We start from the raw sequence: 27,964 nt of genomic DNA, 5'->3' as shown, positions 1-27,964 counted from the left end.
CGATATCCGGTATAGATAATTATCGTATTGGTCCGCTCGGTATTCGTCGGTGTCATACATTTCCGAAATAATACAGATGAAAATCTAGATCTCTCTATAACGCTATCTACATTTCGCCGCGGATCTAATTGCATTCGCAACAATCGTATAGCTAGCTCGTATATTTATTCTCCCTGCGTTGAATATCCGAAAACACATTCCATGCGTAGGATTAATTTAAATAGCGATGTATGTACAATATTACGTACCCTCCGTATGTACGACACGCTATAATTAGTGATACGCTATAATAATTAAACGTTTAAATAGTGACAATTTAAATAGTATATTTAAATAAGTGTCATTTATATCTAGAGATGAAGAAAGATATTTTGAGGGAAGGTAAAAATAAAAAAAAGGGTCAGAGAGGATCGCGAGTCACTTATTGATCTCGTGAACATTTTAAACTTGGCGTAAGCAATTTCCGTTCCGCCAAAGAAACGGATACGTGTCAGGAAGTGAATGGCCATCTACTCACCCTATGTACAACCGCGATGATTTTAGCGACGTCGATACGCGACGTAAATAACATCGAATCCGTTTCTATCATATGGCTCATATCGAACAAATAACTACGGACGTGTGCAATCGCCTGCGGATGCGTGCGGAAACGCGTATCGAGCGAGGTCGCAGGTTGCGTCTCCCTTGCGTCCTAAATATTCCCCCCTCTCTTCCCCCCCCCACACACATACACATACGAGTATAATTTGTAAATGCATCCGCGCGCGCGCGCGCGGATCGAGTCGTCCGACTCGATTTCCGTACGCAAGGACGAGAATTGTTATTGGGTGTCATAGATATTATTCCATTAAACGCATCCGACTAACTGGTCACACCGGTCGAAGCGAGTTTGTCATCGGCAAATACGACACGTGGGGGGGTTACGTCGCGATATAATTCGCTGACGATAGCGGAGTGACCGACGTCGGCACTGCCGGTTTTTATTTGTTGTATCGATCGTGCGGTTAAGAGTCGCGGGATTCTACGACTTCATCAAAGTGTTATCGATACGTGATAGGGCGAAGTAACATTTATAATAATGATCATTAATTAATAATAAGAATCGCGTATGATAATCGATTCGATATGAACGTCGTAAAGTCGCCGCTGTCAGTCGCGAGTAAGATGTCGCAGGGATTGGTCGTATACAATAGTTGTGTAGCAACTACCCTCCTGTTCTCCCTCCCTTTTCCTCGGATCATTTTTATTAAATTAATTACAAACGTAAGCGAGAAACTATGCTGTCCACTGGGTTATTGTGTAAGAGTAGAGACGCGCCGGCGCTGGTCAAAATAATGAAGATCAACGAAGTCAGAATTATAACTATCTATTTAAATCGTCGTAAACTAATTATCCTAAATGCGTAACAATTTGATGTGAAATTAATAATTATAATACTTTAAATAATTTAATTAACGTTACTCCACCTTTGCGCGGATATAATCCTATTATTACATATAATAAATTGAGAGAACTTCTTCACATTAGGAAATTTACAAATAATATATACATGTATAAACATTTATAAGCAATCCGATCAAACGTAAATTAATTTCATGAGACATCCTATGGGAATTTACGTGACGATCCCGATTTCTGAGGACGAGGCGTATCGACGGCCGCTCCGGAAATTTATTAATGAATACGATCGACACATTGTCATTAAGAAGGGACAGCGGCAACCTCCTGGGTTTAATTACCGGGCATGCCTTGTTCTCCTTGTTATTATTACCTCGGACTATTAGGGCTCGTCAAGCTTCTCTCTCGAACGGGGACGTCGCATGCACCTGGCCCAAACGATTCTGCCGAGAATTAGATGGGCAGATCGATCGAGAAGCGAAACCGTAATGCGGAAAATGTTGGCGCACGAAGCTGGCATTCGGTGGATGAATATAAGATGAAAGAGGGGCAGGGGGTGGACGACGAGTAAGATGGCAGAATCTGTACGACTGTCTCGAAACGGAAAACGAAGTACGGTACGGTCTTCCGGAAATATGCACGAAATGTAAAACGCGATGCAATATTCCGGCCTCCTCGCCAGAGAGAAAGAAAGAGAAAGAAAGAGAAAGAAAGAGAAAGAGAGAAATGGGGATGAGAAAGACTCTCTCGCTTCGCTTAATTATACTGTGTTATTTCTCAATTATCATGAGACAGTGTTTGAATATTGTACAACGCGGTATAAATATTTGGCATCCTTTTTTCATTCTCTCTTAATGTATAAATGTATAAATATTTTCTGAGCGATATTCTTGAAAATGGGTGTGATTTTATTTTTTTTACAATTATTTCGAGAATATATCTACAAGACAGAAATTTTTTTAGATTAAATTAAATTTTTACCTTTAACGAAAAATATAGAAGAATGTGAAAAACAAAACACGATTTATTTTATATTAATAATATATTTAAACTTAATCGACAATATTTATTACATATTATTGTGTCTGACAGGAACAAAGGAAATTTTGTACAAATGTTAAATATATATATGACGTAAAATATTATTAATTTATAACATAAAAGTTCAAAATTTTTTATAAACTATTTATACCACAAAAAAAACCAGAAAAAGTTATTGGAACAATAGATTAAATTACGACGATCCGACAAATCTTTGCGATCTGCAATATTCGATTTTATTAATTTATCAAACAATATTTTTTATAATTATATTATTCACTTATCTGAATTAACTTTGTTAAAATCGGCTCGATTTTTCGCTAAGAAACATGGAGAACAGAAACGATGAAAGAGAGAAAGTAAATTTATAAAGATCCCTGATAATAAGAGCTTGATATCATCAAAATTATATCTCAGATATGTTATGAAATTTTCTCAATATAACGCTTCGGGAAACATTCTCGATATTTTCCTTCGTAAAAATTAGCGATTTTTAACGCTCAATTTTTTACGATTTTGGATCATGATGTGACAGCGTCCCTGTAATATAGAAAATTTACACAACGGTAGGCAGTATCCGTTGTCAGAAGAGAGATAGAAAGAGATAGAGAGAAGGAGAGAAGGAAAAGGAGAGGAACAAAACAGTGGAGAGGGATAAATACGATGCACGCGTGAGAGAGTCGGCGAAGGAGAGACGAGGAGACACTATGCCCGTGTGGTTAAAGTGGATTACATATTGCTGTCCCACTCTGCAACATGTTGTACACTTGGCCGTACCGGCCTTCCAGGTAAATCGAATCACCGCTAACCTGAACGAAGTTACCTCTCTCTCACTCCTGTCCCCCTTGCCACTCGCCTACGCCAATCTCCTCTCCTAAGTGCATACGCACTACCAGCGACCCTCGGTTAGAAAGTAAACGTCGGTTATGCGCGCCCTATTATTTTTCCGCAGCGAAATGTGGGTTAATGAATTAAAAATCGCAAATATGTATTATATGTATATACAGTGAGTTATAGATATGTTTTAAAATTTCGTGATCGTATATTCCTGGATATAAAGTATGAACAAATATTCCTATGAATATCAGGTCTAAAATACTTTATTATCGAAATAATGGACAAAATAATAGATTTCATAATGACTGAGTTAAATGGTTTTTTTCTACGATGTTGTGTCTCTAGTGTTTTGATTCAGGGATAGTGTTTGTTTAGTAGCGCACGCTACTACGATTCATTGAAAGGAAGAGGAAGGAGATTTTAACGTATATCTCTGTATACAATAAGAGACAACGTACCTACAATCAAATCAGTATGCTTGAGGCGGTTCAACCGAGCAGTATTAGTTAGTATTGATTCCATTAATTTACTGTAACAGTGTAGAGAATGTTTTTATTTGAAGAGATGAGAGATATTCATTTCACGTATGGTGAAATACAATACCTATTTGTGTCCATCATTTCGAAAACGAAGCATTTTCGATTTAATGTTCATACATTTTATTCAGAAACACGCTAACAAAATTTTAAAATACTCTTACGACTCACTACTCTGTATATATGGAGCGCGATAGCTCATTTGTTACTTTTTTTTATCTTTCCTTTATCTTAGACATATGAATTATGGAAGAGACGGAAAAAACGCGCTAAGGATCAATATATTAATTTTTATCTAATTTGTCTGCAAAACATACGAACGCAATTAAAAATGTAGAATGTATGATTTCAATGCGCAGCTACGTCAAATAATCCAATATTGAAACTTTATAACGAATGGATTAAGTACACGTCGCCATTTTCTTTCAGACTCGGCACAATTTAGATCTGTCCAACGAAAGGACTCTTTTTCGAATTATATCAATATCTCAGTTATGTCAATCAATCTCGATAATATTCTTTTTTATATTTAAATATCGCTATATTAAAAAAAAAAAAAACGATTATAATACATCATTTGCCGTATGCTTGTTTCTATTCGATCAGAAATTCATGAGGCACCGGTTTGTCGCGGAGTTAGCAAAATTCACGAATCAAACCGAATGCTTTACTCGCTCGCATCTCGGAGACGGAGAATGAAAGTGCCATTTGCGACGTGGCTCGTAAATTCTAAGCAGCTTAGAAACGACGCGTGCAACTCAAGCTCTTTCCCCCCGGGTCGAACCCCCATTCCCACGGGTTTAATCCGTTGCACTTGCATTCGATGTTTCCTCGTGCGATGAGCATTCCGGAAGTTAAGGACACTGATGAACAACGCTCGGTGGCGCATCCCTCTCTCGAATGACACGTATATGCGCTTTACCGGAATTCAAATACCGTCAATGGAAAGATCGTGCTTATCGCGAGGAAAAACAATTCATTGTGCACAAATTAAATTATAGCTATTAGTATTACGTTAAAATAAACGCGTTCAAAGTTGTATGAAACGTTAGTTTTATTTAACGAATAACAAGTTGGAAAATAAGACCGCGACGATATTAGCTGCGTTTTATTAGTGATGACAAAGCCCTGTCGTCGCGTCTACGTCGTTGGAAGAGTATTATAAAACCATCGTGCTTCGCTTCGCGGATTCATTATGCTACCGTAATTAGGACCAGCGCCGGGAAAGCACTTGCGCTGGCTGCGGAGGATAGAACACGATATTAGTTCATTTACGTGTCCTAATGCCGCCACGGGGGTACCTGTTTACGAGGGCGTATTTACGAGTGCGGTGCCTACGCTCCTCGTTTTCTCTCACGTAAATTTAACGTCAGTGGCGTAGCCGTCCGCTCTGTCTGTCGCAACAAAAGGATTGTAAAGCGTCGCTAAACGCGTTTCATCTATACACATACGCGTACGCTTTGCGCTAGCATAACGGATAAATATTACAAGCTACAGGCAATCAGGGAATGTAAAATGATAGGATGACATCAAAATTAAATTTTAGTTTAATGATATTTAAAGAAAAACGCTGAAATAATTTTACGTTATTAAAATGTAATAAGAAAATTGAAAGGAAATTAATACAAGCATAATACAATATTAACCCTTTATTGATATTTTAATAATAGAATATCCCAAAGGCCTTAATCAATTAAAAAATAAAAAAAAATAATAATAAAAAAAAATAAAAATATTAAAATTTATTTTTTAACTTTTGTTGCACATGAGTATTTCTACAGATATCAAGGAATACATATACATTTTTGTAGATTTTTTTCAAGTATTTTGAGACATCTAAAATTGCGAGGAGATATTGTGATAGAAAAAAATATGTGACTTATAAAAATTAAATTGAGTTATCTTGTGCCAAATTTCGTATACTATAGATTGCACGAATGGATCCTCGTTTGCGCGCGATTCCGTTAAAATCGCGCACACATATCAGCCTTGCGGGCGTTATTTACATATATTATGTACTCGTAAAGTTTTACGAAAGTTAATGTTTCGCGCGCGTACGCCACGTATACGGTAAACGGAAAACCGAGGGAAGAGCTTTTTACGCTGCGATTGACGTCGTTTATCTGGAAAATCTTCTTCGCGAGTGGGCTTTCAGCCGAGGGTTTAAAGGAGCTATTGAGTCGAGCCCCCGTGAGAATTTCACCTGTCACTTCGATTGTCCGCTAGATGCATCAGCTGGCCCTCGGAAAAGAACGCCGGGAGGGGTGACGAGACGGTTTGACTCGGCCCTGTGTGCCATTCCCGAGGCAGTGCTCGATTCTGGAGAACGGGAACTATTGGGTGGGAGAAGAAGAGGGTAACCGTAGAACCCTCGAGTAAACAAAGGAGGAAATGGGGTAAATAAAAAGCAACCGCCGAGGAAAGGACCGATCGCCAATTGTGTGCACGCACCCACAGAAAAGATTTCCGGATCTAACGCTATTACTCTTCAATCTATCATAAAATAGGATCGATATAGCGACAATCATATTTATTATTGAAAAAGGAATATTTTAATCTTAAATGGAAAATTCTTAAATCTAAAATAAAATGCCTAGTAACGCCACTGCATATCTCGGTTTCGCGCCGACTATTGTGGCGCTAACATCAAGTTATTCTAAATGCAAGAATATATAAGCTTAGATTTGTATATGTTACTCTTGTCTCAAGATAGCAAGACAATCTTATTTAATTCGAGAGAGAAGAAAAGGAATTATTGATTTAATTTTAAAATCGTTTTATTTTTATACCGCATAAGATTGTGATACGATTAAATATGTCAAGAATATTTTTTGTCTCGTTATCAGAAATCCTTTCTTAGAGTGCGTATTTACACAGCGCGCGCACAATCGTGAGAAACGCGAGTCGCTCTACAGGGTGTGCCTTGAAATCTAGACAGCCAGCACTTAGAAATTTGAACAGAGATCTACAATACATTGTACATATCATTCTTCTATAGAATCTTAACAAATACATTAATATATTTTATTCAGTCATATAATAATCATGCTCTCGAAAAATGAAGTTCTTGCATTTTGGGACAGCCTATAGACAGGTCCGGTATCGCATGTGAGTTAGGCGCACACGCGCCTTTTTCGATTCCGGAATAAGCCCCGAAAGTAAGAGAGTGAAGGAGCGCAAGGAGCTTTTATGGAAAGAAAGAAGGAAGGGGTGCCCGAGTGAGAGGAGATGAGAAAAATGGCCCTGGGGATGAGAACTTGCGGGAAAGTAATCCGGATCGGCGAGCGCGTTTTATAGTTTTGTTTATTCCCTCGCATACAATTACGCTGATGACGCGGAGTAAGTCCGGGCGAAGTCTCGCGAAATCTTTTTATCCCAAGAGAGAGAGAGAGAGAGATCGTCTTCCCTTTTTCGCTCGTTCTCGTCCCCCTTTTTCCCCCCTCGCTCCGGGAAACGACGTCGAGCGGCGCCGCGAAAGATGAGGGCGCCGGAAACGAGACTTGGCGGCGCCTGGTGACGCGACGCCGCCCGTCGCGGCGCCGCATCGGCGAGGAGGGATTGCAAATTCGAGGATGAATGTTGGAACGGGGGTTAACGGATCAATGGAACCATCCTCTGTATGCGTATTTACGGCCACGCTTATCCGAGATGTCCGTCGGTTAGATATCCTTTCACAGAGCGATGTACTAAATTAGTGGTAAAGGTTTACATTTCGTCGGACGTTTGGACAGTCGAGGAGGCCCGTCGAATCGAAATGCATAATCGATGAACGAAAGAGAATTATGGATGTCGATGTGCGATTTCGAATAGAGATTTTACATCGGGTTAATATATTATCTATAAATATATAATAAATAATTATTTAGATTATATATATATATATATATATATATATATATATATATATATATAGATAAATATAGATATAAATAATATAGATTATTTTGATTATAAATTAGATGAAAATATTGATTATAGATAAGATAGAGAGAAATATAGATTATTTAGATTATAGATATATAGATAATAAAAATAGATTATTTTACAAATAATAAAATAAATAATTCTTGAAGTTAGAGAGAGAGAGAGAGAGAGAGAGAGAGAGGGAGAAAGAGAGAGCGTTTATCGCTATAATACAACATGATGTATGTAATCATAAATTAAATTAAATTTTTTCCCTCAAACTATTTATTTTAGGCACAAAAAAAGAAAGAAGGGTCATTAAAGGCGCCGTCTTTGTGAATTATGTGTAAAAAAAAAAAAAAAAAAAATAGTTTACAGAATCTACACGTAGACACACGGACTATTCGCACCTAACACACGTAATTTTGAATCGCCGAGAATTCGCGTGCGCGTATGCGATTTATTGCCGCTGTCGCCGCAAGTGCACGGCGATATCAAGCTTAACGAATCGCATCCGTTCCGCTAAAACTACACATTAAGCGAATATCGATGGAACAAGTGGTGTACGCTATTCACTGTGGTTTTTTTTTTTTTTTTTTTTTCATCGGCTCTTCATTATCGTAAGTGTACTACTTTCCATGGAACTCGCGTTGCGATTAAATGGACATTTGAATAGGCTGAAATCTATCATTAGTCTGATATTAACATTAATTTTCTTCGTCGAAGCAGTTAATTGCACTAATGAATTAATTATAGCAAATTAATATGATGCGAGAAATATACGTTCTGATTTATCTAGTTCTCTCTCTCTCTCTCTTCTTCTTCTTCTTCTCTCTTTCTCTCTTTCTCTTGAATGTTTCTTTTCGATTAATTTTTCAAATATGTAATTATATGTTATGTATATGTATAATTAAGGAAAAATCTCTCTCTCTCTCTCTCTCTCTCTAGAAAATCTGCTATTAAAAGAATATCCGGAAGTTTTGGGATACTATATATATATATATATATATGTATGTGAATCTATTATATTTTTAAATTTAAATTGTATATATTTACTATTTCTAGAAATTGCCTTCTCGCGCACTTACATATATTTTCAGATACGAAATTAATAAGGTCTTATCTCTCTCCTTTTTAGCTACGCTTTCTATCCATATAATTTTTCTTCCTTTTTAAAAAAGTATATACATTTATTTCCATTTATATAAATACACAAGATATATTTTGAAGAATAAAAAGAAGCCTACGATGTTTCTCAATTTTCTGAAGATGATGAGTAACATATAGCTGATGTTTCTAAATTTAAAAATACTTCTCGTTTACTTCATATATATTTTATTTTTTAATTACTCCTAAAACACGTATATAAAACAGCTAAAATCATATATTAATTATTGTGTCTGAAAATGCGAGCGTCGAATACTTATTTCTAATGCAAAACACAAAATTCAAATGTTATAATCAAACTAGCTCATTAAGCTTTACATTAACCGCGTAGCGATGAATAGAAAACGACCGCGGAAAAAAAAGCGAATATTATTCACACAAATCGATTAAGGCTTGTGTTAAAATTCAAAATGGACTGCAGCTAGTTTGGCGAAATCAAATAGCATCGGTGACGGGAGTAAGAGAGGGGGGGAAAAAAAAAGAAGGGAGGAAAGGCAGGGTCGGTCGGTTGTATGCGGGCTGAATTGTAAACCAGACTGAACTTTTCGCCTTCTTTCCTTCTTGGTCGTTGCCTGAGGATAGGGACGGCGAGCGGGAGATGAAGTTCGCCTCCTTCTTTAAATTACATTTGGCCACTCGTTTGGACACCCCGGCTCTCACCTTCTATCTTGCTTATCTTCCTCTCCCTCCGTAACCCATTTCGAGCGAACGCCGTTAGTTCTATATTCTATTCACGAATAACCACAGTTGGCAAAAAAATCCGTTTATGATCCGTTTCTTAACCGCTACTTTACGATTAAACCTAACTTTGTTGAAAAAATTTATACGATCTTTATATACATTGAAAAAGTGACATTTACAAAATACTTTGATACGAAAAGATATAAAATATTCTTGTATCTTTTATTGTGAAATTACAATACAAAGCATCTTTTTACATACACTTTTCTAATTAATAAGATAAAATGGATTATTATTTATTTATTTATTTACAGACAATTAACTGTAAAATTTGTAAAGTAAATCGTATTTGCGCGTCAAAGAAATATGCACTTTCCTTAATTTCTTATGGAAAAATATCCTTTATAAAACACGGTAAAAAGACCGAGACTCAGTATTGCATTTTTATGGAGATTTTTATGTTTCGAAAAAGCTTGTTAGCATGTGAAGTTGACCAGCTTTTGTACTAAACTCCATTATGAAGAAAATTTACACGCGGGTCGTTTAAATGAAGGAAAGAATATTGTCGGTCATTAACTGTCTGGTGAGTGTACGCCGTCGTACCTCTTTTCATCTTTTAATCCGGGAGTCTGCTGTATACATACCATATATACGCAAAGACCATCCGGCCCTTTAGAGTCATCCGTGTCGGCGGCTCTCGTCCCGGACGAGCGGCCCTTTTCGGGGAAAAGTTCATTTACACTTTTGTGCTGCTTCAATTTGAATTTATCCGTTTATACGGGGCGGCTCTCCATGCAAAAAAGGAATCCTTATCTGTGTGTGCCCGACGTTATAAAGACGTATGGATGAATATGCATATATTCAGCTCACGAGTGTGGTAATATGGTAACGCGCGGGCGCGCTGTAATAGAAGAATAAGTATTAGAAAATTAGCCTGGTTTGTGGGGGGGACACGATAATCTCGTTCCGCTTCCACGTCACGTTGTTCAAGGGGCCTGGTAATTTCGCGCCGCGTATACGAATAAAATTACGTGAAATTATAACGTGCCGGGAGATTGCCGGCGCGTGCGGGCTGTATCGATTAAATCGTAAGGCAAATATCGAAATTCTCTCGGTATGACACGAGGGATTTGTTTTTACTTCGGAAAAAAAAAAACTTCCGTCAAAACTTTTTGAGGATCCAGTATGCTCTAGCATAAAAAATTGATAATTTTCAGGAGCTTTTTTTTTTTTTTTTTAAAATATCAGAAAATGATTTTTCCGCCGTCTGAATATATTTTTATTGATGCTTAAACGGTATGTCAGTATTTTAAAATCTTGGATATTTAGCTGTTTTTTTTTTTTTTTGTTCAATGCGAGCTTCTGCGTGTAACGTGTTCAAAAATGCATGGTTCGACGGTGTGACACGTTGCACTTTGCGTGTAATTAAACTAAATTTCCGAAATAAAAAAAATCGATCTAGTTTTATTCCATAGGACATATTTTTGGGATACTCAATTTAATTTTGCTAGAAAAAAAAGAAATGAAAAATAACAAAATAGTGTCATTTTAATTTTAGAGATTTCAATTTTGCTGAAATTTTTTCATTTCTCGAAAATCATGAAATATATTAAATATTAATTTTTTAAATTCTAATTATATATTGTATAGGTTCCCAAAAATATCCAATATTTAAAAATACTGACATACTATTTAGACATCAATAAAGCATATGTAAAGGATTAAAATAGGATAGAGAGATGAATTTCTAATATTCTTGGAAAAAACATTTCCTAAAAATCATCAATTGTATACTGCTAACATATACTAAAATCAAACTTGTAATATTTATGTCTCACGTGACAGCTTAAATACTAAAATATTCGCCTTCGTGGATAAAATAATCACGTCAAGCACGAGAGGAGTTTCTTATCGTTTCAAGGGAAATATCCTTGGGACTAGCGTTTGTATCCAAAGTTGATGGAGATTTCCATTAGTATCTGGAAAATATTTCGTGCGCCATGCGCCCGATCGCGAAATAACTTGAACCGCGATACGGTCTACGGTGCTTAGTTATAGACTTATTTGATATGCCCCTTGATAAAAGAAAGAGGCAGCGGCGATAGTATCTGCAAACCGTTATTTGCCCAGTCTTATCTTGCGAAGCGGCGCGCCGGCATTTGTGTGGACTGTAATTTCGTATGGCTCCGCAGCGATCAATTTTAATGTTTAATCAGTATCGGGCTCACGTGCCTTTCACTTATATCACGAGAAATATTTACTTAAATTATTCGCGTCGCGGTGCTTTAACACATTCTCGCGTGCGTTAGTTTTCGCTCGTGGATAACCCTGGGGGTCCGCACCTATACGACACACCAGCCCGCACTTTCGAACCGTGATTCAATTTTGTTTCACTTTGTTCGCTACACACACGTTACGTGTCTTTGCTCTGCGCGCCTGACCCGAAATTAATTTAGCGCAAACACTTCTCCCCTGATTCGGCAATATCATCTATTCCATCGCGTATCGTCGGATACCCGCAAAATTGGCTTACTCGTGATATCGTTCGTGGTAAAATTCGAACGAGGAATCGATTACTTGCGGAATTACTTCGACCACAAAGCATTTCGTTTATTCGAGAAAACTTACATTAAAATGCGGATCTCGATCTTGTGTCTGCAAAATGAAAATTTCTGATATTTTTATCGACAACAGGAAAAGAAGGAAAATAGAAAGAGACTAGTGTATCTTACAAAGTTAAAATAAATATCTTGATTATATTTATAGAGATTAAACTTTCCTCCGATAAGATAATTTCTTGTTGCGTATTTTTTTTAGGATCTCGCACGTGACATGAATTATTGAAAGCTTCGCGGAAAATTATTCCGCCGATCTCATTATTCCGATGCGTGTTAGGGGATACGGGGGTTCTTCTTTTTTTTCCCAATGGGAAAAGGATTGGAATAGGCGTTCGATCGAGCACTCTTCTGCTGTCAGGTGGACGGCTCGCCGCCGAGAAATTGGCGCAGACGTTACCCTGAGGGGCTGTCTCTCTTTAAACCGCGTGAAATTTCCACGACGCGTGCAAAGCTGCTTTTGAATGCATTCTTGCAAGCCCAGCCGCGAGACTTTTATTACCCATATAATTGCGTAATTCTTATGTGAGCGACTGTGTAATCCGACCTCTCTCTTTCTCTCTCTTCTGTGCGCAGAGAGTTTTCGCATCGTAAATTTTATTCGAGAACACAGTATTCTTCTCTTTAACTATTACTATGGCGTTTATTCCTTGCTTTGAAAATACATAATGCGCGAATTGGATTGCTATCAATTGCACGAATTATTGTCGCGTTTGTTTGATGTTCATATAACATTTCCGACGTTTTATACAATGTGTTCTTGTTTTCGATTTCGTGTATCTGTGTAATCGAAAGTTAACATGTTTTGTAGAAATATAACATACGCACACATTAACACACACACACATGTGTAATATGCAATTGTACTTTTCTATTAAAAATTTTATTTTATTGACAGTTTTTATCGCGAGATTGGCTAAAGCTATAAATTTTGAATGTTAATATAAACTATAAAATAAGTAGAAGAAAAATATCTCGATATAAAAAATAATACAAATTCAAATAAATTTTGTTGTATAATTAACAAGTATAATCTTAGATATTCTATTTCTCGTATTTATATTTTTCTATTTATTCTTTTTTTAATTCATAAGATGTATTTTACAATTTAAAGGAAATTTGTTATGACAGACATGATGAAATTCGCCTTCAGACAAATTTTCTATTTTGATCTTGTAGGAGTCGGTGTGCGAAAATGTAATCAAAAAGGTACTTTTTGCGGTTGTCATACGATAAAACGAAGCATTTATGAGTCAGAATGTGAAAACGAGAAAAGAGAGAGAAAAAAAAAAAGATACGATAAAAAGAAACGGAGAGGTCGAGATTTACTGGCCGCGCTTGTGCATACCGTTACTACTTAACGTAAGTAGTTCGTCAGAAGCAGGTCAGGCATCGATGCGTGCACTAGAGAGGAGAGTCTAATACAGTCCCGGTGCATTTTTGGGCGCACTTGTGATGGGTCGTAGCGCGATTACCGAAAGTCTCTCTCTCTCTCTCTCTCTCTCTCTCTCTCTCTCTCTCTCTCTCTCTCTCTCGCTCACTCCGATGAAGTTTGCCGGTGGTGGTGTGGTGGTATCGAGCGCGATTGAATCGCGAATCGAAAGGAAGTTTTACGATTGCCTCGCGCCAATACGGAGGTCTTCCCGATGATACGTACCGTTATCGACACTTTTGCGTTAAAAGCGTCGAATAAAAGTATCGGGTACTGTACGCGCGCCCGATGCAGGCGTGTACGATCCGCGCGCGATAAATGCTATCGTATAATCGAAATGGCTTCGGGCGGAAAGCGCCTAAACGTATCCCCGCGTATACGAGTCAGTATTAAATGATAAATTCATGGGGTTTGCTCTAACGAAGTTTTCCATTTGTCATTTTGTGACGTATGGTGCGCGCCAGAGAAAGATCGCGCGCAAAATTGAAGGTTTGTGACAAACGATCCTTGCTCGAGAGAAACTGACTCTGAATTATTCTCAATGTAATTCTTATTGAACTTGATATCGCAATTTCTCGTATGCGTCGCGTTAAATTGACTTAAATGTAAAACATGCAACGAACGATGGGTGTCTCGTTGAGAAGACAAGTCTCATGCAACATTGCAAATAAAATATCCAAATTAGACGCGTGGCTGGCTTTAAAATATCGAACACGCCGAAGGAAATGTCGCGGACAAAACTTCTCAGTCTGGGTTACGAGACTAATAAATATCTTTACTGCGTCATGAAGAAATCTATCTGTCGAAAAATTGAGACGAGACTGTCCTTTTAATAAAAAATATGTCAAAACGAGAAGAAAGTTGTAACATCGCTAGGCAAATCGATATATCAGGAGATGAGATAAATCCGACCATAATTTTGTTATTAAAATTAACAACTTCTGTAAAACTTTTATCGTTAATCTGATCATGGCTTGATAAAGCTATATTAATCAAAGATAGATTTGCGAGATAGTGTAAAAATATCATGTTTGATTTGTTCACGTTCCGTTTACAGTTTTCGGTCGCAACGATTTTGATACCGAGTCCAAGACTCGCGCATGCAATATTCACGAGCTGATAACATCATCCGTCGAACATGACAGTGACAGGCGTCACTATCGATTGTGCACGATTGTCGATCCGCCGGGCGTTCCTCGCGTGCGCATTCGTCGCGATCGCGTATTTCGTTTCTATTGACAGCCAAAGTTCGCACGTACGTAAGGAACCGGATTTTACGCGACGACGCCGCATAAATTCTTCGCTGGTCATAACGTGCGACGGCAGATTTCGCGAAGCTGAAACTCTTACCTTGAACGTTTTCGGATACAAGTCATTTATCTCGAAGAGGTGGGCTATGAAAATTCAGTGTGGCACGTGCCAGCCGGTCCATTACAAGGTGTACACATACCAATCAGCGAACATGTACACCGTGTCGCACGTTCGTAACGCGCGGATAAACACGTGCTACGTCAGATATCGTAACACGAATTCGGTAGTCTGTAAAATGGCCAATGCATCATGAATGCCGAAACGGAGCAGATGCTATAAATATCTCGCCGGGAAGGGTAAGTTGAGAGAGGCACGCCGGCGAGAGGAACTTCGAGATTGACAATGGAGAGAAACGCGAGAGAGAGGGAGAGGAAGAGAGAGAGAGAGAGATCCTGGGGCAACCTCGAGAAAGTTTTCCAATTTGAAGCAATTAGTTTGCAGTACGGCGCTGGATGGCATGCATCCAGATAATCGAATATGGGTCAGCTTCTAAAGTGGTATGGAGTCGATCGGAGAGGGAAGAGGGAAGAGAGAGAGAGAGAGAGAGAGAGGGAGGGAGGGCGAGTTTCCCGTATGTTTGCACGTGCGACCGGGTCAACTCCGTCGCGCTTCTGGCATGTCCGATGTGCATAAAACCACGTGGCACGTGAATCGAGAACCGCTACCTTAGAATTCTCGCCCGCGATAATCGATCGATCGATCGTTTCCCTCCCCCACTCTCCCCACGATCCGCAATCGCAATTGATCGATACACCGGTCAGTCCGATCCGACTCGTCCCGTCTTTGGGTGCAGTGATAGAGCTTTAAAGTTTTCCGCCGTATATGCATGTCCGCGGGGTCTGTCGAGAATTGCGAGTGTACGAGATATATCGGAAAAGAAAATTGCGATATCTCTCGAAATTCAACGACAATCGCTCTCGTGTGATCTGGTGATAATAATTTAAAACAGTTAAGCTTTGAATGTCGAGCTTGAAAAAATATCTGACAGTTTAGAAACACGATAGAGTGACCGATTGTAATTTTTTGTATTTTTGCTTAATCGTAATTGAACCTTCACATAATTTTTTCTCTTTTTTTACAGAATCCGAAGCCAGCTGGGAGGAATGGTGGACCTACGATGGTATTTCCGGTGAGTAATCTCTCCTCCTTTCTATCTGTAAATTAAATTTTACAAAACTTGATGAAAAAATGAAGCTGTTGCGTCGAAACGCTCGACGTCTGTTAAATCCCGTTACTTAGTAGGCGAATTACTAATTACCGTTATTATGACTATTTAAATGGTCGTTCACGTTACTTATTTTCGTCGAAGAGAGAGAGAGAGAGAGAGAGAGAGAGAGAGAGAGAGAGAGAGAGAGAGAGAGAGAGAGAGAGAGAGAGAGACGGTTCGCTGAAACCGCGAAATTTTTTCATTTCTCTGCCGCTTTTATGCGTCGCACGTAATTTCCGCGTTTCTCCCCTTTTTTTTTGACATTTCCGACTGTCACGCGGCGTGATAGACAAAGTAGGAAACTTAACCGGCTCGTTGCGCCAAGTTTGTTCATCTCGGGCAAAATTCTCGTAACTTTACTACCGAACAATCTAACGGGACGTTAATAGCAAAATTAATGTTATCCCAAGAACGTGGTGTGCAAAGTATACATTACATACTTAAAATTAATTGTCTACCATAATATGATATCTCCTACAAGCGCGCGTAAATTAATCTGTCATGCGCGTCAAATCACTACATTTCCGTATGATTTAATTACGATTAAGATCTAGTTTGCCAAAAATTGCTCGATAAAATCGCGAATGTGTCATTCGCGATGTGATTATTATGAAATTCCTGAAAGAGAACAATGGATATAAGGCGTTTCGCGCGTGAGCTCAGCTGGTCGCGCAGCTTCCTAATTTTCTTAATTTTAAATTACGAGGCCATCGAGTGCCTCCGGGTACCGGTGAATTTTTTAATCTCAGCGCTCTCTTCTCTCTCTCTCTCTCTCTCTCTCTCTCTCTCTTTCTCCTTCCCTCACCATCGTAGTTTTTATTAAAAATAAGGCGAGCGCCGATAAGGCCGCGCCGGGTCTTGAGTTTAGTGTTGTTCCGCCCCATGCGGGCCAGCTGTCACGCGAAAAAACAATGCCGTATACTCGGACGTTGAGACGTTCGCATAAAACGCCAAAAATTTCGCTTCCTTCTCCCCCTCCTCCCCCGCCATCACCGTAGATTCCCCCTTTTCCTGTCGCGCGAACCCTACGAATTTCTCGTCGGCCAGTTGACATCGGAGAGGAAGTTGTTGATCCCATTTCGGAATTTACGAGCGCCACAGAATTTCGCTATCGATTAGCTCGAGTGCCGCAACGAAATTAAGTTTGTCCTGCCAAGTGCCAGTAATATCGTTATCGCAAGCGATATTCTTGCAACGATAAACGCGAAACTCGTCACGTGATTTTTTTTCTATTGGTTGTTACTTGTCTTCTGTATGTAATGTGGAAGTGTAAAAAAAAGAAGGTTACCCGAGGGGGACGTGATAATATCGCTTTAATGAAATGGGAGAATAAATATTAAATTCAAGTGCTATCTCAATGATTATGATCAATCTAATTGTAAGTTATAATTTATTCTAATCTTTATAATTCATTGAGTTTATATATATAATCTTATTATTGAGATTATTTTACAAACAATCGTATCGCATCACGCAATTAAAGCGAAAGAGTTTTTTAATCGAGATAATCCGCATTTTAAGCACACCCGGTACGCGCAGTTTCGGTTGACTCACTTATTACCGTGATCGGTAGCGGATACGAGTCGATTTTTAGGGTTCATGGATGTCTTATATTGCGGGCAGATGGGCTTCTCGTTTTACAAACCAATAAGTTGCATGCCCTCGGTCGAGCACTTTGACCTGTCGTTACGTCCTTTGCTTTCTTCGAATTTATATAGGGCTTTTCCCCCGGGGTTTATCTCGCCCTCTTTCGTCTACGAAATCTTTTGACAAATTTCAAGGCAAAGGTTTTACCTAGCGAAAATTTTATTACTTGCCGCCTTTCGCCAAATTTTTTCTTTTTTTTTTTTTTAGCCCGTTCGACACTGTAGTATCTCCGAAAATCTCAGAAAATTTTTACCCGAAAATATACTGTCGAAGAGAAATATTCTTGAATTTAACTCGGAAACGAAGATTTCGTTACCTATGCGCATCCCCGAAATTTAATTTGCCAGACGCGTGTAACAGATTTCCAAAATTTTATCTTAAAAAAATTAATTGCAATTTGAAGACGAATTAAAAATTTTACGTGATTTTTTAAACAATTTCAATAGATTTCTTTAGTGCCGTTACATGGTTTACTGTGAGCAGCAGTAGAAGGCTGCCAATTTCATAAAGTATGCGCGAGCGCAGCGTACATGAGCAATTGCATTTGCGCGTATATTTACGCGGTAGCGGAATAATCTGGTTACGTTGCAACGCAGATTGCGCGACGTGCGAGTTGAGCACTTATGCTTTTTTCGACCTCAAAATGCACCGTCGCGGCACAATCATGTTTACTTGTGGGGAGACTTTGATTTTATATAAGCGACGCTATGGTACATGATACATTTTTGATTTCGCCACGAGGCAAACTACCGCGATGTGGCTGAACTTTGTTTCAACATATTATAAATGTGAGATGAAAAAAAAATTTTTAGATATATCGCTTCGATTATATTCGTCAACGTAACATTCGCGTGTTCCAGAGACTTATCGCTTCTTTTCTCGACTATAAATACCGGAGAGGAAAGATGTGAAAATAGCTGGCTTAAAATAGCGATTTATTTCATAAAATCGCATTTTTAATTTTAATTTTATTTATACAAAACACTTTTAATGTAAAAGTGTAAGCAAAATTCAATTTTTTTCATTCATTATGCAAAGATAAAACGTTATTTTATTGCGACAATCCATTCAAGCTGTGCGTACACGAAAAGATTAAACACAGTTACCACGCATACACTCATACACATTCACGCGCACAGCTCGACGGCAGATTCCATAACACGGGAATACTCGTGGTTGCGAAAAATAGGTCGCTGGGATTATTAGGATCGAGAATTGCCGCGGTGTCAAAGTGAATCATCGTACGAATAAAAACGCGAGAGATGGCTCGCGTGAAAATCTTGGCGAATGCAAAACTTTTCTACGACGACGACGACGACGACGACGGGATTAAGTTCGGATTCTCCTTTGCTCCTCGCCGTGCAACCGGTAGCATTGGCAGGGTACAGCCACTCTCGGTGAGCAGTTTCTTAAGCTCGTCGAAAGGGGCAGATACGCGAGGCTGATGATGAAATTTTCCAGGTACGGCGAGAATACGTCTTTCTGGTTAAAGATGCTAAAAATGTAACGCGTTTCCCGAAGAATTGTATTATTTCGAGCCCACGCGTTGCGATACTTAAATTCAGATACGATAGATATACGAAAATAATGCGTCTGTACGTGATCATGAAAATGCGAACATTTATATTCAAGATTTTATGAAAAATAAATTTTTTTATTTTAATAATATCAAAGTTAATATTTTATTTTATTTATTTATTTTTTTTTTTTTTTATCATCTTTAGAATACGCTTTATATAAGATGAACATATATATATTGATAATATAGTCGAGAACGCGAAAGAATGGTGAACTTGACGAAATGAAAAATTTTAATGAATTGAGAAAAGAAACGGCGGTTTTCTTGGCGGAAATTGTGAACAGTCCGTTTCCTTTTTGTCATCCAAATATTTACTCGAATGAATGGTCTTTTCAAACTCACGGCGTTCTCGGGCCCGGTTTGCCTGTTTAAGTTTTGGGTAGCAACTGAGAGCGCCCAACTATCCGGATATTTGCACATCCGCGTTAAATCACTAACACTAATGTATTTATGAGGGAGAAGTTAGACGAACCTCCATGCAATACGATAATTGAAATTACCGCGCAAACCAGTTTACCAACGGGAATTGCGGGCTCCTACGTTCTAAATATTCGAAAGCCTCGCGATATTTGTACAGCTATATGTATAGAGGATGTTTGCTAGTCGATGGAACAACGGGAAAATAAGTAATTGCTCTCTCTCTCTCTCTCTGTTGCCGCGAATTAAACTCACCTTAACTTTAAATGCATTTTTCTCGTCGTGAATTTTGATCAAACACTCGTCGAGTTTTTGTGGACAAGTGAATCCATAAAAGAAAAATATCGATTGTAATTATTTGCGACTTTTACGACTTTTCTTTCTCATATTATGGAAGGATATAAGAACGATAGAAGACGCAAAATTTTTCTTTTAATATATATATTTTTTTTGCTTTCAATTTCTATAGTTCGACACGAAAGAATTAGAAATTCTCGGGGCCTAGCGATCGGTAGGGATCCTTGTTCAAATTGCGGAGTTGTCCGCTGTTCAACAAGCATGAAATGGCCGAATTCGACGTTTGGATCCAAACGTGAACGAGGCGGACGAAAATATCGAGATACGAAAGCAAGCAGCGGGGCAATTTTACAAATGGTTGCACGAACATTGAATGTCCTCTAACAGCAGAACAGAGAACGCTGCGTGGCTTTATATAACTAAAAGAAATATGCAAAACAGACGCGAAACTAAATTATTTTCGAGTTATCTTTTTCTCACTTTCTCTATTAAAGATTGAAGAAATTATTAATATATTTGGAAATTCTTTCGATACAACGAGATAATTCCTGAAGTCGAATTTTCTCTTCGATGAAATTTAAATAAAAGACCGTTGTAGCCTTCTTTTATTATTAGTCTTTAACTTTTTATGTTTGATGCGTTTAATATAAAAAAAAATGAAAGTGTTAAAATTTTAATATTTGATGATTTTATAAGCATTGCGGCTTTGATAGTAAAATTAGCGATATATTATTTTTATTTTGCTCCATATTGAAAGAAATGGATGTTTCTTGAGATACACTGTATATATACAATGCACAAATCTTTGATAAGAATAACATCTCTGTGAATATTTAATACCAACTTTTGAAATATTCATCGTGTGTCCTGCAGATCATTCTGTAGGTACCGCGTACCTTTCGTACCGCTCATGAATATTTCGCGACACTATCTTTGGAAACTTAAACGTATGTAACGTGTGCCTTCTCTTACATTATGTACTAAATCTGGGAATTTCTGATATATATGTATATATACAGGATATTAAAAACATATTTAAGAATCACTGGACGAATTCTGTCAGTTCGTCTTATTCCGTAAATAATTCAGATAAAGCAAAGTTTCATAAGTTAAATATTCTCAGCGCGTGTTATATTTAAATTTAACATCTTATTCAAACATAATTCCCTTCATAATTCAAGGAACTGAGAGAATTTCAAAATTTTATTCGTCGCTCCAATTCTTTTGCTCGATTTTGTTAGAGATGTCTATATTGAAATCGGCGTACGATGATAATAATTCAACAATAATTTGTATTCTTGTAACAGCGAGATTTATGCGATAGTACAAGAAGTTTACACGACCGGTTTAGCTATATCGGGTGAACACAGCTGCTTAGATACTAGAGGCTGCTAGCCCCTGTGGTAAGCAAGTCGATCATTCGGTCAATCAAAGTTTGCCTAAAAGCCCGAAACTATTCGACCAGCCAGATTACCAAGCGTACACGTGTTCAGGCAACGGGATGGCTACTCGCGTGCGTAAATCCGGATTCCTATTTGGCATGGCCGTCGAGTATACCCGTCGTAATCAAAATCGTCTCGCACCTACGTATGCAGGAGTTTACTTTCTCGCACACCACTCGGTCCCGAGGAAATGCATCGTGTCCATTATTCCACGAGTAGATGAAGAGATGGGTTTCACGAGTACAAAATTTTATCAAATCTTTATATCTAATCTTTAGATTGCCGTTACTTTCGCTTTAAATGACACGTCTATCACTGAGATGGCGCAAATCTGAAAAAATATATAGCAGAAACTAGATTACACGATATTCACTTGTGAGATGGAAGCGATGCTAGCCCGATAAAAATAATGTTTATTTGTAAAATGACATTAGGTCGCACGATAACTGCACTCTTGTGCTATTTTGACATCTCTCATGAGAGTAGACTAAAAAAATTATCGATTAACTTTTATCGAAGAGGAATGAATAACACTTCGTGAAAAGCGATACGATTGGATAATTGATCGTTTTGGGATTTTTATAAATGCCGTTGTTCCTCTGTGAGATAACACAGATATTGGTAAAGAGATCCCGATAAAGAGATTCATCGAGAATGTAATTGATTTCCCGCCGGGAATATTATTTTCGCTCGCGATATACAACGCTATTCGTATGGCGAGTTGCCCGTCATTAATGCAGGTGTAAAATGGATCGGGCGCTTTTCGACGATGCGAGTGTAACGACGTCATAAAAATTTTCGCAGCTTTGAAGATTTACGCCAGCTTTTTTGACCCGTTCTGCCATTTTCGCGCAAAATGATGCAATGATCTCTCCCGTATTGATTCCCCCTTCCCTCTCATCGCCCGCGATATGTCGAGACGTAGCGTTTGCGTCAGGGTAAACGAAATTTTCATCAATGGGTCTGGGTCGGGTTAGGGCAACTACGAATTAGAGCGACATCTCGCAATGCGGGTCAAAGGTCAATCTATATATATATATATATATATAAATCAATGCATTTTTCTCACACGCTTTTTGCGGGGTATATTTTTCTCATCTTTACCTGTCCGAAATTATGCTTATCCGTCACAAATACGTAGAATATACTGTAAATTTTAGAAATTACAGGATTTATACAACTCTGTTTTTGGCCCATATGTAAGCGACGTACCGGATAGCAATCGAGTAAAATATCCGAAGCCGGACTTTGCGTCTGACAGATTTTACATGCGTAAGAACGCTAATGAAATCCTGCGGTTCGCGTGGCGATCGCATATGTTCCTCAGTCTGGCCGGAGAAGGAATTTCTCGGAATTTCACTAATTTGCGAAATGTCATGGAATTTGGCCACGTCATCATACCGCACGTGTCCGATATCTGGTCGACTAGTTGCCGAAGGTAGTATGTAAGCTCATGCATGTAAGCTTTTGATGGTCAGAATACCGGGGTTCGAACGAAAGTGTAGCATTTATTTCTTTAAACCGATATATACGAACTCCTCTCTAATTCTCTTTAGTATATATGTTTATGAAAATATATTGAAAGTTTCTCTACGTATAATTTCCATCTACGAGAGAGAGAGAGAGAGAGAGAAGAGATTTGATAAAAATTATCATCTCTTAAATAATGCAATAAATCAACTTTGTTTAGCATTTTTCTTACACAAGTGCTTTAGCAATTATCATATAATAGAACGCGATTGAGAAAACATGTTTCATACGCTTCGATTCACACGCTCGATTATGTTGGAGAGGAAGTTCTGGGCACGGATTAAATCGTCGCTGTCGCGCGTGAATTTTGGCGCGAGAAATCAAGTCTCGGATAATTAACAAGCCAAATCGGGAACTTGTAATGGCTTCCATTTCTGGCTGTACTCGGCGGGATTAACGAAACGGGTCTACGCACGCAGAAACTTGGGACGAAACGATGGTCGGCACGTTGTACATTCGTTTCGCGTCGTATAGAGAAGTTTGCACGAAGATTTCGAATGTAAGCACGAACGCTGAGCGAAATTCATGCATCGTTGCATTCAGGTTCAACGGAATCGAACATTCGATGTCGCGAGTTAGAACCTGAATCAAATTTTACGAAGGCCAAACAATGGAAGGCGGACAATACAAGGAGCTACGTCGACTTTCCGAATTAAGTGAAAACGTACGCGATTAGTCAGACGCAAATGACGCTTCATCTTCTGTCACAATTTTCCGGCGACAAATTTAATCGAAATAATGTTTCGGCAGCGGGAGAGAAAATTGCGGAAAGAAACATAGATATAAAATGCCTTATGTTATATACAGGATGTCCTATCAACATTAATCATGTAATAGAAAACAATAATCGAAATGGCAATCTAACTGGAATAAAATTTCGCCTAAAAAGAATATAGTCAAATGGATTCAAACTTATTAATATTACTTATATCCAGAGTACTCTACAACACGTGGCCTTAATCGTATAATCGGGGGAATCACTTGTATACCATCCACATATTTTTAACACTTAATTTAATATAAAAACGATATTCCGTTGTCGTAAAAAATCTAAACGTATGCTGTTTTAACGATTAAATCGTGATCTAAGAGAAGAATAACATTTTCCGGTTTGCGGCGCTATTTCTTGCAACGTGTGTCATCGTTGCTTTCGCTCGAAAGTGAAACAGATCGGCGCATAACGCGGCGTCGAATGAATATTCCAGATGGTAGAGACTCTCTTGGCGAGAGAGATACGGCGAACCGAGCAGCAGCAGCAGCAGCCGATGGAACAACACACAATGCGATCCCGCGGCCTTTGCGAGGGGCGGCGGGAAGAAGGGGGGATGAATGGAGCTCTTACCGCGTATATTTTTTCGCGTGTGCGTTTCGCGCGCAATTTGCCACCGCAGGACGACGCGGAGAGAAAGAGCGGCCGGAATTAAAGAAGTGGAATAAACATGCAAATGCCGGCCACTTTCCATCTTTATCACTTCGCGCTGAATGCGAGTGCACCGACTTAACTGCGCTCACACCGGCGACGAGATGGAAAAAAATACGGGAGAAAAGGGAGGGAGAGATTTTCTTTTCTTTCACGTTGCGTCTATTCTCCAAAATGCTACGCGGTCATGAATGGCGAGTAAATTGGATGACGTGGCGGAATTATTAAAGAATTTATCTTTAAAAATTGTCTTCTCAATCTTTACTTTTAGAAAAAAATACGCGTTCAAATAATCTGGTCGATTCGATAAAATAAGAGGAGAAAATCAGATGAGATAGAAAGAGAGAAAGATAGCTGCATTTTTTTTTTTTAAATGTGAAGTTACCTTTCTTCTTTCTTTTTTTTTCTCATTGTCCTTTAAATACAGATTTAAAGGAGCTTTTTGGAAGTAAATTTTTCGACGGACGATTCTTCATATCGATCGATATAATACGATTAGAAGCGTGCTCTCAGAATGGCACGAAGTAAATTTGTCACATCTCGCACTCTCGGTGAAACGTATTTTCTAGGAAGCCAGATCCGCGGGGTAGTAGAGGATAACGCGCGGATAAAGCCGACATATGCGCCATCAATCACGTTGCCGCTGGTTGCCGTTGTACATCATTCTTTGCGATGAGTAGTCGCTCGCAGACGACACAATCGTGTCGTTATCGCGTTACACACTACCATTGTGATTTACGCTCGATATCGCATCTGGATAAGCTTTCTTTTCCAAAACAAGTTTGTCGCTTGTAAAATATCTATAGAGTGTTCGACAGCTTTCCTTGCATTCTATTTACGTACGGATTCTTTAACAAAGATAAAGTGGTCAATCTGATGTAGTTTCATTTGAATTACATCAACTTGATGTAATTTTAAATTGCAATTATAAAGGACGAGATCTTATTATGCGCGACTTATTACGCATTCATGCAATTTAACATTCGCCAAGAGAAATATGAACCTGAGCCAGGAAATATTAGCGAATGCGGTATTCATGACGCGACGGTCGGCGATATAAAAACATACATTGTGTTCGTGCGTTTGAGATTATCCCAGTCTACTTTAGCAGTATGAAAAATTGATAATTTTTAAGAATTTTTTTTTTTTGAAAAATATTAGAAATTAATTTTTTTGACGTTTTTATTGACGTTTAAATAGTATTTTTAAATCTTAGGATATTCTTTTGGGTATTTTTTTTCTTTTTTTTTTTTTTTTTAGTCCATACGAAAATGGAAGCATGATGAATGGAGGCATGTGTAAATGAATAAACTTAATCTAGTTTTATTCCGTAGGATATTTATGGGATATTAAATCTAATTTTATTAGAGAAAATTTAAAAATAACAAAGTAATGTGTCATTTTTAAATTAAATGTTTCAATTTTACTGAAATTTATTCATTTCTTTATGATGAGAAAAATATTAACTTTAATTTAGATTTAATATCTCCGAGAGAATGTACTCTTTCATTAAAAAAAATTGAAATTATTCGTCATATTAATTTGAAAAACAATATTTTGAGATAAACGCGTTTAAAGTTTCGCAGGCTCATTTGAAGACCCATCATTATCTATCCTATCCAAAGTCGCAACTTCGTCAATATCCCGAATTTTTAAATAAAATTTGAAAGATATTTTTCAGACACTATACTTTCAGAAAATGTAAAAAAATCGATTTTTCTTTTTTACTTTCTAAAGAGAAGGGGCACTTAATTAATACACACTCTCTCTCTCCCTCTCCCCCCCTCTCTCTCTCTCTCTCTTGGCACCACATATTCGACAATTTTGTTGGATAAATTCGCGGGCAAATTCATAGATTGTAGCATAAAGCCATCAGAGGATATTTTTCAAAATTTCGGTTTTTCATCGATCTGTTAGTGTAGTCCGAAAATTATGTAAAAAAATATTTTTTGCGTGTGGTAGACGGCTCGCTCTAGTTCGGATAGCTGGAGGAAGAAGAGTAAAGAGAGAGAGAGAGAGAGAGAGAGAGAGAGAGCGTAAGCCGGAGAGGAGCAGCAGAAGGGCCGCACAGAGATTAAACGAAATTATTTAAATGCCGTAATTTAACATCCCGACTACCGGCGACCGGACTTGCTTCGCAGGTGTTGAACATGCATGTATGCATAGAATATGTTTCCGGAAAACCGGACTCTCTCCGCTTCGCTCCGCACCGGGTCTGGTCCGGCCTGGTCGGCTGGTAGTAGACCGGATGGTCCGCTTGACTGTGGAGTGTGCGTGCATACGTTATTATAGCGGGTGTGTGCTAGACCGGAGAGAGCGACAAGGAGCGTGGATTTCAAACAAGCGGGTCCATCATGGCGCTCTTTCATTATACGGTGTACGTATCTGTTTATCGTACACGCGGTCCACATTCGCGTTTCGCCCTCTCTCTCTCTCTCTCTCTCTCTCTCTCTCTTCGTGTACAGGAAGTTCTAATTAAACAGGAAATTAACCGCGTTCGCGCTTTCACCGATATCACGCGCTCTCAGACTTAATTCTCGCATACATGTGTATATTCTCTGTCGATAAAATTTTCTATATCTTATGTGTGTAATAATATACGTGTCGTGCTTTTATTTAACTCTAAAAAAAAAAAAACGATTGCTTTTTTCGCGCGTTTTGGCGAACCAACTATGTATAAATTGAATCAGATTGAAATCAAAACGTGTTAGCACCTCTGTAGGTCGATGATCGCGATGCTCTTCTCGAGTTCCCAACGCGTAATACGCATCGGGATTCGCCGGTTATAGCATAAAAATATGATAGGATATGACAATAGCCGGGAAATTGTAATAAAATATACACTTTATGCGAATGTAAAAATTGCGACTTTTACAATCCGACGTTCGCCGATTTGCGAGATTTATCTTTGCCCATCAGGCTCTCTCGCGAACTTGTGTTATAACGAAATTTAGGCCAACTATTAGAGAAGCGATATCGATTCAACTCGACGGACGGTTCAAACGTAAATGGGCAGAGGCCAAACGAGTGATCGCGTGATTGATTTTGTAACTGACATAGATAGAGCGGCTCGTAATTACCGGTACATTGATACATTACCGGTAATTACCGGCGAACACTCCTTGGCAATCGTGTTATCACGATATTCGTCGCGCAAGCGTGTTTTCAAGCTTTGTAAAAAAATATACGAAGATAATCGCGAAGCGCTCAAACTTAGTATCTGGAGAGTCGCTTTTTTTTTTTTTACTCCATTTTGAAAGATATCCGATACAGATTTTTCTTCATTCTACAAATCCCACAAAGGTCAATTTTGCCGATTCGATTAATTTAATCGTGAATATTCCGCGGCAATATATCGAGCTAAAGGCCGTAATAAATGTCCGTGTACTGGTATTTACACCCGAGAAGCTGAAGGCAATATAACGGCATCAATGGTGGAATTACTAGGCACCCGGAAAAAAAAAGATCCATGAACAAACGCTCACGCGATAGGTGCTATAGCAG

The 27,964-nt window shown here is 38.4% G+C and overlaps 1 protein-coding gene across 2 annotated transcripts in view; it reads left to right on the top strand.

Annotated features, from left to right (window-relative positions):
* Carpa (Carbonic anhydrase-related protein A) overlaps positions 1 to 27,964 on the top strand; it is a 127,570-nt gene that overhangs the window by 40,167 nt on the left and 59,439 nt on the right. For both annotated transcript variants that reach the window (XM_070303184.1, XM_070303182.1), the window contains exon 2: positions 16,003 to 16,050. In XM_070303184.1, the coding sequence (XP_070159285.1) occupies positions 16,003 to 16,050 (48 nt within the window). The remainder of the gene's footprint in view (positions 1 to 16,002; positions 16,051 to 27,964) is intronic.

The sequence above is a fragment of the Polyergus mexicanus genome, unplaced genomic scaffold, assembly GCF_030449975.1.
Source record: "Polyergus mexicanus isolate NDT 795.1 unplaced genomic scaffold, iyPolMexi1.0 SCAF_10, whole genome shotgun sequence".
NCBI classification, from domain to species: domain Eukaryota; kingdom Metazoa; phylum Arthropoda; class Insecta; order Hymenoptera; family Formicidae; genus Polyergus; species Polyergus mexicanus.
Note: the sequence above shows the minus strand (reverse complement) of the source record. Positions and strands in the feature narration are given on the sequence as shown.